We start from the raw sequence: 16708 nt of genomic DNA, 5'->3' as shown, positions 1-16708 counted from the left end.
TGAATTCTCCTGATCAGATGCTGCTCATCCTGCTGAGTTTCTCCAGCAGATTGTTTTGTGAAACAGAATTAATATTTTAGCTCAATGTTTTTTTATCTCCATAGTTGATGTTTGACCCGCTGAGTATTTCCAACATTTTCTGTATTTTTTTTTTCACCAGGCATAATAGTACAAGAGTTGCTGGATTTGAGCAAATGTATTGATGCAAGTTAAATCAAATTTTCACCTATGGCATTATTTTCATCCTTTTCCAAGTAATATAACACATTTGTATAACAGTGAAAAAAATACCTACATAATTGTAAAGACTACTGAGAATGGATACCGATACATTGCAAATATGTTCTCATTTGTACTTAACCAACGCTACACTCGTAAAAGTAGCATCACATGTAATATGAAAGAATGTGAAAAGAAGATACAGAATTTTAACACTAAGATGTATTTCACTATTATCAAATTGGCAGTGTGTGTAATTAGAGTACTCCCATTATCATATACGTTCCAGCATCATGAATTTTTGATGCCTGATAAATATCTCTAGGAGATTAAGTTGAACATATTTGTCTCTCTCAGCAATGAACACAGGTAGTACTTTCAAAGCCACAACAGCAAGCAAGAATCACCTAACCAAAATAGATTTAATGATTCTTTGCCCTTTTTTGTGTGCTGTTACTATTATAATGTTAGAGTATAATTGCCACAATTTAGAAGGTTGAACTTACCTGTTGCCCATGATAGAACACAGCCAAAAGGAACATTGCCATGAGTAGTAGGGAAGTTTCCTTCGTGCCCAGGAAGTCTCTGCTACAGAAGAACAAATTGGAACACCCTTTTGTAAACAACATACCTGAGTAATGTTATTTTAATTTGGATAGAAAAGATTTCCAAAATCAACACAGATTACAACAAGACATCAGCAAAGGTTAAGCTTTGCAATTCACATTGGAGGAAGTTCTTCCAATCTCCCGCTGTAATGCCACAGAGGCTGACAGGAAATTAGGAGAGAACAATTAATCTGCCAGGTAAAGGCCTGACTGTTACATGGCCAATGCCATCAGAAGAGAGGATCGAGGGCAAAAGCTTTAAATGCCTTATAATCATATTCCATTGACAATTCAAGAAGGCATAAAATTAAAGGAGCTAGATCAGCTCAACATAATTGTAGAGGCTGTGATGTGATTGGTTTTGACCATCAATTTTTTTACAAATTGTTTTACTTTCCATGCTATCATTCCAATATCATGCAAAGACACCCTCAAGAATTTGATGAAGAATTTTGCTCTCCATGACTCAAAGCTGAAAGTAGGAGGCCAGAACAATCTTGGAATTCACGCACATGCTTCAAAGGAGTGTGACGTGGAGTCAGGCTGGGAGCACCCTGTCTACTCACTTATAGTGTGGTTATACAATTGTATCAGACAAGCATTGGATATCCATGTTCTTCATAACGCCTGAAAATTTCAATTGTCAGATTCAGACACAATATAACCAAATCATTCCTTTAATCTTTTATTGTCATTATTCAGGAGTATTTATAATAATCATTTAATCCTTACAAGTACATAGAATCAGAAAGCAGTTCTTTCACCTGATTTAGATTTTTTATCAGTCATACTGTATATTCTAGTTTCCCTGAAGCTCTGATTCTGTCACCTCAGAGCTCATTTCCTTGTGGAACAAAAGTAATGGGTAAATAAATTCTATGGAAGAGAAACATATCTCTGCGAATAGTAGATATGTAATACACAAATGGAACCAAAATTCAGATGACAAGTATGATTGGTGACTGATACCCTTGCAAGTAGTTTGTATCAGGAACACCATTATCCTTCTGGATCTTTAAAAGCTTGACAAATGGCTCTTCTGTGTCCTATTATGTAAAAATAACAAGAACTTTGTACCAAATCACATTGTCCTTGAAAACCCATGTATGCTCTCTTTCGGTGCTGAATATCCTTATCCAATCTAGAGCAGCAAATTTGTTTATTTTCATGGGATCTGTTTTATTTTGGTAAAACCCTTGATTTTACACAGTTCTATTTCCCTCTTCTTGATACCTATGAAGCTGAAAGCCGTGCTCTATTACTATTGCCGCTGGGAGCTAGAGGGTATCAGAGACAGATCACATCTCCTTATAGTTCCTCTGTAGGCTGTGGAGACATATCTTGGAATTGAATGGACTCTGAGATGCATGGAGATCCAGACCAGAAATTGGACATTAAACAATACTGCATCAGCACTTAAAGAAAACTGGCATACTGCCATATCCAAGTAATGCAATTGATATTGAGTGCAATAGAACATTAATCACTTACTTTCCACTGTGATAAAAGTTGTCATATCTAACAAACAGCGAGCTGTAGATGGTTTCAGTCAGCAGTGAGTAAACTGCAATCATTATCAGTAACACAGCAAGTTTCAAGATGGAATTCAGACGGAGAAACACTGCACAGGTCACCATTGCTAGAACTCCAGTAAACACAAAATACTAGATAGATAACACAAAAGGGTTAGGTTAAAGTTTCAACTCTGCAACAGACAGTGCTTCAGATACTCTGCAAATATATTACAGGAGACTTAGGAACTTAGCTACATTATTAAATGCTCAGCTGTTTCTTGGAGTTATTTACTTTTAGGTCTTCCAATAAAACACTGTAGTCTCTGTCAATTTACCCTGGATGTTTCAGTGTAATTTCTTCCTCCTTTAAATTTATTTCTGGACTTGTTCTTTATCTCTACCATTGTAGATAATGGAGTGGATACATGAGCATGGTGACATCTAAGACTCAGAATGATAGCACACTAATTCATTATTCACTGGGCTACCAGTCAAGTTATATATTTAATTTCAAATGTAACCATAAACTTTTGTCTCCCATAGAAATAAATTCTGAGGCTTGGGCTGCATGGTCTGTACATTTGGGACATTTCCATCCCAGATACTCTGAACAAAGTTTCTAAAAATATCACACTTTTAATTATTTCATAAGTAGAATATTCATTCCTCTTTTTGAAAATCTTTTCCCTTAATTTAAAACTTTGAGGAACTAAGATGCAGTAAATTATGACACTAATTGCAAAGATAACTTACTTTAAGCCATCACCTTTGGAACTGTGCCACATTGTGAGGTTGTTGGACAATACTTCAGTTTTACTTAATATCTGACTCTCACAATAAAAAGTTAGAACCATTGAGCCATAGAGCATTACAGGACAGAAACAGACTGTTTGGCACTTCTAGTCTGTGCTGAACTATTATTCTGCCTGGTCCCACTGACCTGCACCCAGTCCATAGCTCTCCATACTGCTCCCATCCATGTACCCGTCCTAATTCTTCTTAAATGTTAAGAGTGAGCCCACATTTACCACTTCAGCTGGCAGCTCATTCAATACTCCTGCTTCTCATTGTGTGAAGTTCCCCCTAATGTTTTCTGCAACTTCTCCCATTTCATCCTTAACCCATGTCCCATTGTGTGTTTTTACTTCCACCACGGTAACTACAGATTTTTGTATTTTTCCTCTAGTTTGTATCTTTATGCCCCTCATAATTTTAAATATCTCTATCAAATCTCCTGTCATTCTTCTCTGCTCCAGGGAATAAAGTTCTAACATGCTTAACCATTCCTTGCAACTCAGTTCCTGAAGTCGGACAGCATCCTAGTAAATTGTTTCTGCACTCTTTCCAACATTGATATCTTTCCTGTAGTTAGGTAACCAAAACTGCACACAATGCTACAAATTTAGTTTCACCATTGTCTTATACAATTTTACCATAAAATCCCAACTCCTACACTCAGTACTTTGATTTATGAAGCCCGATTTGCCAAAAGCTCTCTTTACAACCCTATTCACCTGCGATGCCATTTTCAGGGAATTATGTATCTGTATTCCCAGATCCCACTGTTCTACTGCACTCCTCGGTGTCCTACCATTTACTGTGTATGTCCTTTCTTATTTTGTCCTTTGAAAATACAAAATCTCAAACTTCTCTTCATTAAATTCCATCTGCCATTATTCAGCCCAATTTTGGAGCAGTCACATGATGGAGTAGTGGCCGGTAGAAGAATACCAGCCCTCTCCAGAAAAGAAGAAAAAGTAAAGCCCTAGACACAACAAATAAAAAATAAAGGTGTGGAGAAAATGGCACCTAAGAAAGAAAAGCCAAAAACAACGGAAAGAAAAGAAAGAAAGATGCCAGAAGAGAAAGGTGAAGGCCTTACCTGCATGAACAAGCAAGGACCCGCCGTGGAAAGAGGACCCCGCTCCGCAAGGTTAGTGGAGACCTCGTAGGGTCAGTCGACCCACCGACCGCAGGACTGCAAATATGGCTCATGGAGCCAAACAGGGGTGCACAACTGCGCATGCGCCTGACAAGGACACACCGACAGGAGGGGGACCAGCTGTGGAGTCAAACTCCACAGCATGAACAGCTGAGAGATGCCCGACAGTAGGGCTCCCAGCTGGAAGATAAAGAAAGCAATGGGAAAGGGTGGGGTGAGAAAGAAAAAAGGAAACCAGAGACACAACAGATAACCAACCCAGAAGAAGAGGACCAACATCAAGAGACCATAGAAAAAGAAATACCCAACAAACTGAGACAAGCAGCTCAACAAGAAAGTCAGAAGAGACACAGTTACAAGGAAGAGAAATAAAAGACACAAACCCAAGAGCAGACACAGAAGAAGAAGTACACCAAGCTCTGCACAGAAGAATAGGAGGTAAAATGAATGGACAGTAGATAGATTTTTAAAAATTTCAAGAACAAATGAAAGCATTAAAAGAATGGCTGACACCAGAATTTAGTGAAATGGAAAGAAAAATGAAAAGTACAGAAGAAAAAGTGAGTAGAATAGAGCTGGTCATAACAGATGTAGGGAAAAGATTAGAAAATGTGGAAGAACGTGTAATGGTGGTAGAAATGGAAGTGAATGACTTAAAAAATTGAAAAAGTCACAAAAAAATTAAGGAAATACTCATCAAAAGTTATCTCAAAAGATGGATATAATGGAAAACTATAGTAAGCAAAACAATATAAAGATAGTGGGCCTTAAGGAAGATGAAGAAAGCGAAGATATGAAAGAATTTATAAAAGAATGATCCCAAAAGTCCTGGGAATGCCAGAAATGCAGGAAGGAATGGAAATAGAAAGGGGACACAGAACATTAGCCCTGAAACCACAGTCACAACAAAAACCAAATAAAATTTCTGAGATACACGACAAAATATATTGGAGAAGGCAATGAATAAAATGAGAGAAGACAAAAAAACCACTGGAATACAAAGGTCAAATTTTTTTTCTACCCAGACGTAAGTTTTGCGCTCCTACAGAAGAGGAAGGAGTTTAATGCAGCAAAATCATTCCTATGGAAGAAAGGCTATAAATTTATGTTAAAATATCCAACGTTGCTTAAAATAGTTATACCGGGGCAGCAAAACAGACTGTTCGCAGATCCGGAGAAAGCACGAGAATTTGCAGAATGCCTGCAAGACAGAAAGAGAGATGAAGAGATGTAACAAGACCAAAGAACGACGACAAACTACATATAAAGAAATAAAAATAAATGTATAAGAACTAAAGGAGGGAAGAAAAGGGAAGTAAGGAAGAAGGGGGGAATTAAAAAAAGGGGAGGGGTTAAAAATAATAATAAATAAATAAATAAATAAGAAAGAGGGGGAGCTTTGTTGTAATGTGAAGATAAAAGTCTTTTCTCGAGGGGGTTGGGTTGGAGAGAATAACAGTCACTGCAAAATCAGTTGACACTTGCAAATGGGTTCACAGTCTGAATGGAGGGGGGAGTTATGGTTGCCCAGCAAGGGACAAGGGGCGACTCAGAGAGGGGGGTCACTTGGGGTTAAGTGAATTTTAGATGTGGGAATGGTTGAAATATTTTATGTTTTAGAAATGTTGTCATACAGTGCATTCAAAAAAAAAAGAATATTGAGAAATGGAAATGGGGAAAAGGGTGATGAGGAAGCAGAAATGAGATGGAAACAAAGTATGAGATGGCCATGTTGAACTATATGACTATAAATATTAATGGAATACATAACCAAATCAAAAGGAAGAGGCTACTAAATTTACTGAAAAAAGAAAAAGATAGATATAGCATTCATGCAGGAAATGCATCTAATTGAAGTGGAACATAAGAAATTAAGGAGAGACTGGGTAGGGCACGCAACGGCAGCATCATATAACTCAAAAGCCAGAGGTGTAGCTATATTAATCAATAAAAATGTACCAATCAAAATAGAGGAGGAAATAATAAATCCAGCAGGAAGATAAGTAATGTTAAAATGTCAGATATATTCAGAAATCTGGAATTTGGTCAATATACATGCACCTAATGAAGAGGATCAAAAGTTTATGCAAGATATTTTTTTGAAGATTGTAGATACGCAGGGGAATATATTGATAGGAGGGGACTTTAACCTTAATTTGGATTCAAAGATGAATAAAACTGGACAAATGACTAGCAGAAAGAACAAAGTAGCCAAAATTATGGTTAAATCAATGCAGAAAATGCAACTTTTGGATATATGGAGGAGACAACACCCAAAGGAGAAGGAATACTCATATTATTCGAGTAGACATAAAACATACTCAAGGATTGACCTGTTCCTGTTGTCAGCCCATATCCAAGGGAGAGTTAGGAAAACGGAACATAAAGCTAGATTGTTATCTGATCACTCACCCCTGTTATTAGCAATAGAACTGGAGGACATCCCACCAAGAACATATAGATGGAGATTAAACTCCATGCTACTTAAAAGACAGGAATTTAGAGAATTTATTGAGCACCAAATTAAAATGTACTTTGAAATAAATACAGAATCAGTGAAATACAAATTTATATTATGGGATGCAATGAAGCCTTCATCAGAGGGCAGATAATAAGTTATGTAACTAAGATGAAAAAAGGACTACAATCGGTAAAGAGAACAGCTGGAAAGGGAAATAGTAAGTACAGAAAAAGAACTAGCCACAAGGGAAGATACAACAAAAAGAGAATTGGCGGACAAAAAAAATAAAATACAAAACACTACAAATGTATAAGGTGGAGAAGATTATAATGAAAATAAAGCAGAGGTATTACGAGCTAGGAGAAAAAATGCACAAAATACCGGCTTGACAGCTTAAAACAGAACAAGCTAAAACAACGATATTGGCATCAAGGAAAAAGGACAAACAAATTACATATAACCCAACAGAGATCAATGAAAACTTTAAGGAATTCTACGAGCAATTATACCAAATTGAGAACAAAGAGAAAGAAGACAAAATAGATGAGTTTCTAACTAAAATTGAACTACCGAAATTGCAAGAAGAGCAAAACAATGATAAAACCATTTGAAATAGAGGAAATACAAGATATAGTTTTTAAAAAAGCACCTGAACAATAAAACGTCTGGGGACGATGGACTCCCAATAGATTTCTATAAAACATTTAAAGAGTTACTAATTCCTCCTCTCCTGGAAGTAATGAACAAGATAGAAGAAACACAAAACTTGCCAGATTCAAGTAAAGCAGCAATAATTACAGTAATACCAAAGACGGGGAAAGATCCACTAACACCAGGATCGTATAGACCAATATCTCTACTTAACTCAAATTATAAGATAATAGTAAAACTATTAGCAAACAGATTGGCCAATTGTGTACCAAAAATAGTAAAATTAGATCAAACTGGATTTATGAAGAAAAGACAATGTCTGTAAGTTCATTAACTTAATCCATGCAGTACAAAGAAATAAGACGCCAACAGTGGCTGTTGCTTTAAATGTAGAGAAAGCCTTTGACAGGGTAGAATGGAATTTTTTATTCAAAGTATTACTGAGGTTCAACCTACCAGAGAAATATATTGGATTAAAGCATTATATAAGGGTCCAATGGCGAAGGTGACAGTAAATGGATATATATTGAACCAATTTAAATTAAGCAGGTCAACTAGGCAGGGATGTCCACTATCTCCCTCACTGTTTGCTTTAGCAATAGAACCATTGGCAGAACTGATAAGAAGTGAAAATAAATAAAAGGGATAAAAATAAAAAAAGGAATATAAAATCAGTCCATTTGCAGATGACATCATAGTATACTTAACAGAACCAGAATTATCAGTAAAAGAATTACATAAGAAATTGAAGGAATATGGAGAAATATTGGGGTACAAGATCAATGCAAATAAAAGTGAAGCGATGCCAATGAGTAATGCATATTCACAAAGTTTAAAAAAGAATCACCATTTAAATGGCAAACACAAGCAATCTGATACCCATGTATTAGACTAGATAATAATCTAGGCCATCTATACAAATTAAATTATCAGCCATTAATGAAGAAATTACAAGACGACTTAGAACATTGGGAAGATTTACCACTAACACTGATAGGAAGGGTAAATTGCATTAAAATGAATATCCTCCCAAGGATACAATACCTATTTCGATCATTACCAATTCCCTTAACAGAGAAATTCTTCAATGAGGTAAAGAAAATTATAAGGAAATTCTTATGGAAAGGGGGGAAACCGAGGATAGTGCTAGATAAATTAACAGAATGGTACAAACAAGGGGGCTTACACCTACCAAACTTTAAGAATTATTATAGAGCAGCACAATTAAGATATCTATCAGATTTTTATCAAACAAGGGTAAAACCAGACTGAACCAGGATAGACCTAGATAAAATAGGGGAGAAGGTACCAGAACATATACTTTATAAGTGGGATGAAAAACTGGTGCAATATAGAAGTTCACCAGTACTGCGCCATCTGCTCAATATTTAGAAGAAGATTCACGTACAAAAGAAAAAAAAACAAATGACCAACTACCAAAATACGCAAAATCAACTAATCCCTTTCACAATAGATAACCTTTCCTTTAGAGAATGGGAGAGAAAAGGAATTAAAAGAATAGAAAATTGTTTTTTGGGAAATAATTTATTATCATTTGAACAAATGAAGTACAAATATGGAATAACTCACGGTACAATATTTGCATACCACCAACTGAAAACCTACTTAAAGGACAAATTGGGAAGCAGACTGAGATTACCAGAAGGAAGCAGCTTTGAATATGTGATTACAGACACAATGATAATTAAAAGATTTATAACAAACATGTACATCAAGCTGCAAGAGATAGAAAATGATGAAATAAGCTGTAAACCCAAACAAAAGTGGGAACAAGATCTAAACATAAAGATAAAAAATGAAATATGGGAAAATCTATGCTCCGGAACTATGGGAAATATAATAAACACGAGGTTATGCATGATACAATATAATTGGTTACACAGGCTATATATCACACCCCAAAAGTTAAATAAATGGGATCCAACATTATTGGATAAATGTTTTTGCTCTAAGAAGGAAACGGGAACAACAGTACATGCAATTTGGGCTTGTGAAAAAGTGGAAAAGTTTTGGGAAAATCTAAATCAGGTATTAAATAAAATCACCAAAAGCAACATACCAAAAAATCCAGAGATCTTCCTTCTAAGTAATATAAGTAGTAAAGAATTGGGCCTCAAACTGGATGAAGCACAAAAAAGATTTATTATGAGAGCCTTAGCTGTAGCAAAAAAAATATATAATGTCAACTTGGAAATCAGAAAAGAGCCTGAGAGTACAGCAATGGTACATTGAAATGAATAAATGTATTCCATTGGAAAAAAAACATAATTTAAAAAATAAAGTCACATTATTTGAACAAATTTGGGAACCGTACATGGAACACAACAGAGAGGGCCTTCTACGGACCTTCACCCCCTAAAATGATAGAACGAGAAGGAGATGAAATGAACTGACCCAATGTGTAAAAGTAGATGACACAATTTTCTTATTTATTTTCATTGTGTGATGACATTGTTTAATGGATTTATTGTACTGTTGAATGTTTAATGGGTTTGGAGGGGGGTGGGAAGGAGGGAGGGGAGGGGGGATAAAGGGGAGAAAATGACACTGTGTATATTCAAGAGGGAAATGTTTGTGTGTATTTTGGTTAATATGGTTCATAGTGTGAAAAATTTTAAAAATTAAAAATCAGCCCAGTTTCCCAGCTGGTCCAGATTCCTCTGCAAGCTTTGAAATCCTTCCTCACTATTCACCATATCTCTAATCTTAGTGTCATCTGTAAAGTTGCTGACTCAATTTACCACATTCTCATCCAGATCAATAGTGTAACTGACAAACAACAATGTTTCCAGCACCAATCCTTGAGCACATCATTAGTCACTGGCCTCCAGTCTGATAAGCAATTATCCACTCTCTGGCTTATCCTGTATAGCCAATATCAAATCCAATTTGATACCTCACCTTGAATATCAGGTGTCTGAGCCTTCCTTATAAACCTCTCAAGTGGGACCTTCCTGGTAACCTCCTTGAAAAACTCTACAAGATTGGTCAAACAAGACCTACCATGCACAAAGCCATGTTGACTATCCTTATTCATTCCCTGGCTATCCAAATGCATGTACATTTGATCTCTTAGAACACCTTCCAATAATTTACCTACTATTGACATCAGGCTCACTGGTCCATAATTTCCAGGGTTACTTTTGGAGCCTTTTTTAAATGACAGAACAACATGAGCTAACCTCCAATCCTCTGGCACCAGAACCATGGCCAAGGACATTTTAAATAATTCTGCTAGAGCCCCTGCCTCAAGGTCTGAGGGAATATTTTATTAGGCCCTTGGGAATTATTTGCTTTAAGACAGCAAGCACCTCCTCCTCCTCTTTAAACTGTAAAGGTCCATGATCTCGCTGCTTGTTTTCTTCCAACAGATATTGTGCCAGTTTCCTGAGTAAATATTGATGCAAAAAAAATTAAGATTTCACCATCGCTTCTGGCTCAATACACAGTCTTCATGATTTCTTTCTCGAGACTTTTCTTGCATTTTTATACTCCTCAAGTACCTCATTTTCTCTGTTTTACCTACCCTTGTTATACACCTCTCTTTTCTTCTGATCTAGATCCCCAAGGTCCCTCAAAAACCAAGGTCCCTATACTTATTAACTTTGCCTTTAATTCTGACAGAAACGTACAAACTCTGTACTCTCAAAATTTCACCTTTGAAGGCTTTCCACTTACATAGCACATCCTTTCCAGAAAACAACTTATTCCAATCCACACTATCTAGATATTTTCTCATTTCCTCAAAGTTTGCCATTTTGCAGTTGGTATTTATATATATTGATGTAGAACATTTTTCTGAACACATTTGACAAACCTCAAGCTATCCATCCCTATTCCAATATGAGAGTGCCCTGTCAATTTGTGGAAAGTTAAAATCCCCTATCTTTCCTGCAGCTGTCTGCTCTCTTTCTATAGATTTGCTTCTTCAATACTTGCTGACTGTTGAGAGGTCTATATTAAAACCTCATGAGTGTGATCATACCTTTCCCGTACCTCTGCTCCACCAATAGAGCCTCAGTAGATGAGCCCTCTGGTCTGTCCTGCCTGAGCAGAGCTGTGATATTTTCCCTGAGGAGCAATGCCATTCCTCCCTCCTCATCCCTCTCACTCTTTCACATCTGACACAAAAAACCTGGGAACATTGATTTTCCAGTCCTGCCCCTCCTGCAACCAAGTTTCACTAATGGCCATAATTCCATTTGCCAATCCACATTCTAAGTTTGTCTTCCTTTCCTACAACTTGTATTGAAATAGATGCATCCAAGAACATTTCCACCATGTACAAACCTTTGATTTCTGATGTTACATCTGATCTTCACATTATCTTTTCCCTCCTCCACTCCACTGTCTGCTCTGTCACTTCGGTTTCTAACCCCCTGTATATCTATTTTAAACACCCTGGAACAACACTAGCAAACCTTTCCACAAGGATATTAGTCCCCTTCCAGTTTAGATGCAAACTATCCTGTTAATACAGGTCCCATCTTCCCTGGAAGAGAGCCCAGTGATCCAGAAACCTGAAGCCCTCCCTCCTGCACCATGTCTTTAGCCACATGTTAAGCTGCATTATCCTCCTATTTCTAAACTCAATAGCCCATGGTACAGGTGGCAGTCCTGAGATCACGACCCTGAAGGTCCTGTATTTCACCTTAGCACATAACTCACTGAATTCTCTTTTCAGGACCTCAAATCCTTCCTACCCACATCATTGGTACCTACATGGACCAAGACATCTGGCTGCTCACCCTCCCTCCTGAGAATACCGTGAACTGGACTAAGTCTTTGGCTTGGCTTCACGGACGAAGATTTATGGAGGGGGTAAAAGTCCACGTCAGCTGCAGGCTCGATTGTGGCTGACAAGTCCGACGCGGGACAGGCAGACACGGTTGCAGCGGTTGCAGGGGAAAATTGGTTGGTTGGGGTTGGGTGTTGGGTTTTTCCTCCTTTGTCTTTTGTCAGTGAGGTGGGCTCTGCGGTCTTCTTCAAAGGAGGTTACTAAGTAAGGCATATAAAACCACAACAAAATAACAGAGAAACAGTTCACTTCAGTTAAAAAAAAACAATTAAAATTCTTTAGAAATATTAAAATTTCAGCAGTTTTGCCCATTGACCTACAACCTCATCCTATTACTGCACTTTTTGAATGATCAGTTTTGAGCTCTGGCCACTTGTCTGCTTTAGCTTGTCAGGTGATTGCATTTGTTACTTTAACATATAACATATATAACAATTACAGCACGGAAACAGGCCATTAGGCCCTTCTAGTCCACACCAAACCAAACACCCCTTTCTAGTCCCACCTCCTTGCACAATGCCCATAACCCTCCATCTTCTTCTCATCCATATACCTGTCCAACCTTTTCTTAAATAATACAATTGACTCCGCCGCCACTATTTCTCCCGGAAGATCATTCCACGCGGCTACCACTCTCTGAGTAAAGAAGTTCCCCCTCATGTTACCTCTAAACCTCTGCCCCTTAATTCTTAACTCATGTCCTCTTGTCTTAATCTTTTCTCCTCTTAACGGAAATAGTCTATCCACATCCACTCTGTCTATCCCTTTCATAATCTTAAATACTTCTATCAAATCCCCTCTCAACCTTCTACGCTCCAAAGAATAAAGACCTAATCTGTCCAATCTCTCCCTATACTCTAGATGCTTAAACCCAGGTAACATTCTGGTAAACCTTCTCTGCACTCTCTCCACTCTGTTTATATCCTTCTTATAATTAGGCGACCAGAACTGCACACAGAACTCCAAATTAGGCCGCACCAACGTCTTATACAATCTCAACATCACCTCCCAACTCCTATATTCCATGCAATGATTGATAAAGGCCAGCATACTAAAAGCCTTCTTCACCACCCTATTCACGTGAGTTTCTACCTTCAGGGAACGATGTACCGTTACACCTAAATCTTTCTGCTCTTCTGTATTCATCAATGCTCTCCCATTTACCACGTATGTCCTGTTCTGATTCTTCTTACCAAAATGAAGCACCTCACACTTATCAGCATTAAATTCCATAATGCTGAGTTGGTCTTTCCTGCCTCTTTCACTGCTATCAAATAATAGCCAGGAGATTCATTCTACTCAAATGGAAAGACCCTAAACTACCTACTACTTTTCAATGGTTTTCTTAAAACATGTTCCTTAAACATTTCCATGTTTAAATGCTGAAAAAACTTAGAAGTGATACTGGCAATGCTCCAGTTAAATATGAAGAATCATGGAGGGCATTTATTCAACATTTTGAAATGATGTAAGTTGATCTTTTCCAAATTTTTTTTTGTCAGTGTAGAGGAGCGGAATTAGTCACAAAATAATAGTTTAACTGCTGAAACATGGTAGCCCAGCTTTTGTTTTGGTTCTTGGTTAGGGGGATACTTATGTAATAAAATTGATTCCTTTTCATGTTTGGCCTTTAAGAGATTGAGAGGTTCAGTTTACATATGTTGCTCAATGTTTGTATACGTTAACCATTGTTAATGCAATCCTGATCTCTTTGTATCATTCTTATGTTTATTAATCTGAAACTTAAAAAGATTGAAAAAGAAAGAAATATTAAAAAGAAATTATCAAAGGAAATTAAAGGACATGAAACCATGTATTGCTTTTTGTAATCTCGGGTCATCCCAAAGTACTTTCAAAATGTCATTACTCCTGTCATATGGCAATTACATGCTCATGAAGTTTAATAGCATCTCACACTTGGTGCCCGAGTTGATCTTTCCTGCCTCTCTCACTGCTATCAAATAAAAACAAAATAATCAACATACTATAAATAAAAATTGCTGGAAACGCTCAGAAAAGCAGGTATAAGCTGTGTGAAGAGAGGCAGAGATGATACTTTTGCTCACAGGTCATTCCTTGATCAATTAGTTTTGATTTCCTATTTCTTTGTCTTCCTCCTCTCCCATCAATATCAGAGGTTTATATCCCCTTGTTCAAACCTGTTGCTTCTGGTTACATTTTTCCTAACCTGGCCTGGAGGGCATATTGATATTTCAATCAATGTTTCATGTCAAGCAATGCTTTCCTGTCATGCTTGCTTTCCTGCCAGCTCTATCCAGTCTGAATTAATCTCACACCTCTCTCCAGATGTCCTCAATCAGTGCACCACTTCCTTGCATGGATCAACATTTATCAAAATACTTAGAAATTTCTGAAGGATGTCGATTCACTTGGGACTGTTTGTGCTGTCGTGGTTCTGCATTGCATTAACACCCCAGACTTGATTTAAATTTAGCACTCAACACTTGTTACCACCACTTTCATCTTATCAAAAATGCACTAGAAAGAAGAAAGTTAGTCTAAAGTCTTTCTGATCTCTATCCTTCACTATTTGCCTCCATGAACTTTTCACACAGTTCAGTCCCTCACACAATTTAAATCTTCTTTATCTAATATTTTATCAAACCACTTCAAATTAGTTCTCATCATCTCCCCTTGTTCAGGTTTTGCCCTGTGGCTCTTTCCCCTCAGCTATTTCTATCTTCAATGCAGCAGTCTTTATTGAACTCAGTGCAGTACTACTATTCTCTTCAAATCTTTCACTCCAAATAGCCTTCGAGCCGTATGCTAATTTTATGAGCTCCCATGACCTCCAACTCCCATGGTTTCTCTACTATTGTGGTCTCATTTTGTAACTAAATTCACATTTCTCAGTCTCTTTTAACCATCTTGCTTCTGGATATTTTCCTTTCTTTGGAATTGTATCTTTCATTTCTCTTATAACTCCTTCCAGCAGCATATATGCCTTTAACTACTACAGTCAATTACCTTTTACTGCTGTTGCTTTTCTCCACCTCTAGCTCTCTTTTTCTCTTCATGTCTTTGTTCCCCACAAAACGTGAGTGTTTGATCAAGGCTGACACTTTCATATAAACCTTCAGAGTTTTGCAATTTCAGAGGCACTATATTTTTGATGAGATAGAAAACTGGGCCCCCAAATGTTTACTCAAAATAAAACAGGAAAATTCCGAGACTAATATCTCACCAACGTTTACTGCACCACCAATGCCTCCAAAATACTTCAGAGAAGCACAAAAGCAGACAAAGAATTAATGGAGAAACTCAACACGTCAGTTAACATTTTAATTCCTAATAAAAAATTCAGACGAAGGTAGAAGAAGTAAAATTACATACATTTACATTTAATTTTAGACATACAGCATGGTAACAGGCCCTTCCGGCCCATGGGCCCATGTCTCCCAAATACCCCAATTAACCTATTTTTCCAAGGTGTGAGGAAATTGGAAACCCACAAGACACAGGGGGAATATACAAAGTCCTTACAGACAGCACCAGTTTCGAATCTGGGTCACTCGCTCTGTAATAGCATTGCGCTAGCCATGCTGTCTGTCTCTAAAGGAAGAAAGAAGGTGGGGGAGGGGCCCTGAGGTGTGGGAGGTGGGGAGACAGGTAGAGGGAGAAACCATTAGGAAAGGGGTGAGTGAAAATTTAGAGAGAGAGAAAACATTAAGAAGAGATGGAAACAGTGGAATCAGATTGGGGGTGGGTGACCCAAAATTAGAAAAATCAGTGTTCATGCTTTCATGCTGTTAGGTTTAAGGCTGCCCAGGAGGAATATGATGTGCTGTTCCTGAAGTTTTCATTTGGTCTCGCCCTGACAATGGATGAGGCCAAGGACCGACATGTCACTGAAAGAATGTTTTGGCTACAGGAGGCTGAAGTTTAGACCCACAATCAGAGCATAGGTGTTCAGTGAAACATTCACCATTAGCACTGCTTTTGGGACCTTGTTGTCCATAAATTGGCTACTGCATGCAAAAGAATTGTATTGCCTATGAAGTGATTTTGGATGTTACAAGGATCTAAAGGCATTCTATAAATACAAGGACTTCCCTTCTTCAAACTATAACTCGCTCCTTTTCTGGCCATTCCTCTTTTCGTATCCCTCATCCATGGTCTCTAAATTTTCAAATGAGGAAGCTTTTCTGGTAAACAATTCACTTTGCCATCCAATGCTGTACCTCACTAGAAAATATCAAAAATTGTTGGGTCCTGTCGCTGTCATCGGGAGCAGTCCTGACCATTGCTGATGATGTAAGCGATGCCATGCGCGGGGGTAATGGCATTCATGCACGAGTGTGTTAAGTGTCAGTATATGGGTGATGAATCTCAGCTCAGATGCAGCAAGAGGAGAGTGAGTGTGTCAGGATCACTTGTGCGGCAGTGAGCCAATGAGATCAGAGGAGTTTAGCTGGGTGGTGTTTGGGAGTTGAAGAATGCAATGTTGTATCTAGTGAATAATAAAAAGGAAGT

General features: G+C 37.7%; 1 protein-coding gene and 1 long non-coding RNA gene across 3 annotated transcripts in view; one reads left to right on the top strand and one right to left on the bottom strand.

The window, feature by feature from the left end:
• Window positions 1–16708, top strand: part of LOC138755523 (uncharacterized) — a 143406-nt gene that overhangs the window by 39568 nt on the left and 87130 nt on the right. The gene's annotated exons all lie outside the window — the stretch shown is intronic.
• The window catches only part of adcy8 (adenylate cyclase 8 (brain)), a 102944-nt gene that overhangs the window by 30065 nt on the left and 56171 nt on the right, over window positions 1–16708 (bottom strand). The window contains exons 12-13 of the mRNA XM_069921665.1: window positions 2319–2491; window positions 726–804 (exon numbers count right to left, since the gene is read on the bottom strand). Coding sequence (XP_069777766.1) covers window positions 726–804; window positions 2319–2491 — 252 coding nt within the window. The remainder of the gene's footprint in view (window positions 1–725; window positions 805–2318; window positions 2492–16708) is intronic.

The sequence above is a fragment of the Narcine bancroftii genome, chromosome 2 (genome assembly GCF_036971445.1).
Source record: "Narcine bancroftii isolate sNarBan1 chromosome 2, sNarBan1.hap1, whole genome shotgun sequence".
NCBI lineage: Eukaryota > Metazoa > Chordata > Chondrichthyes > Torpediniformes > Narcinidae > Narcine > Narcine bancroftii.
The sequence above is the reverse complement of the archived record's forward strand: the minus strand, read 5'-3'. Positions and strand labels throughout refer to the sequence as shown.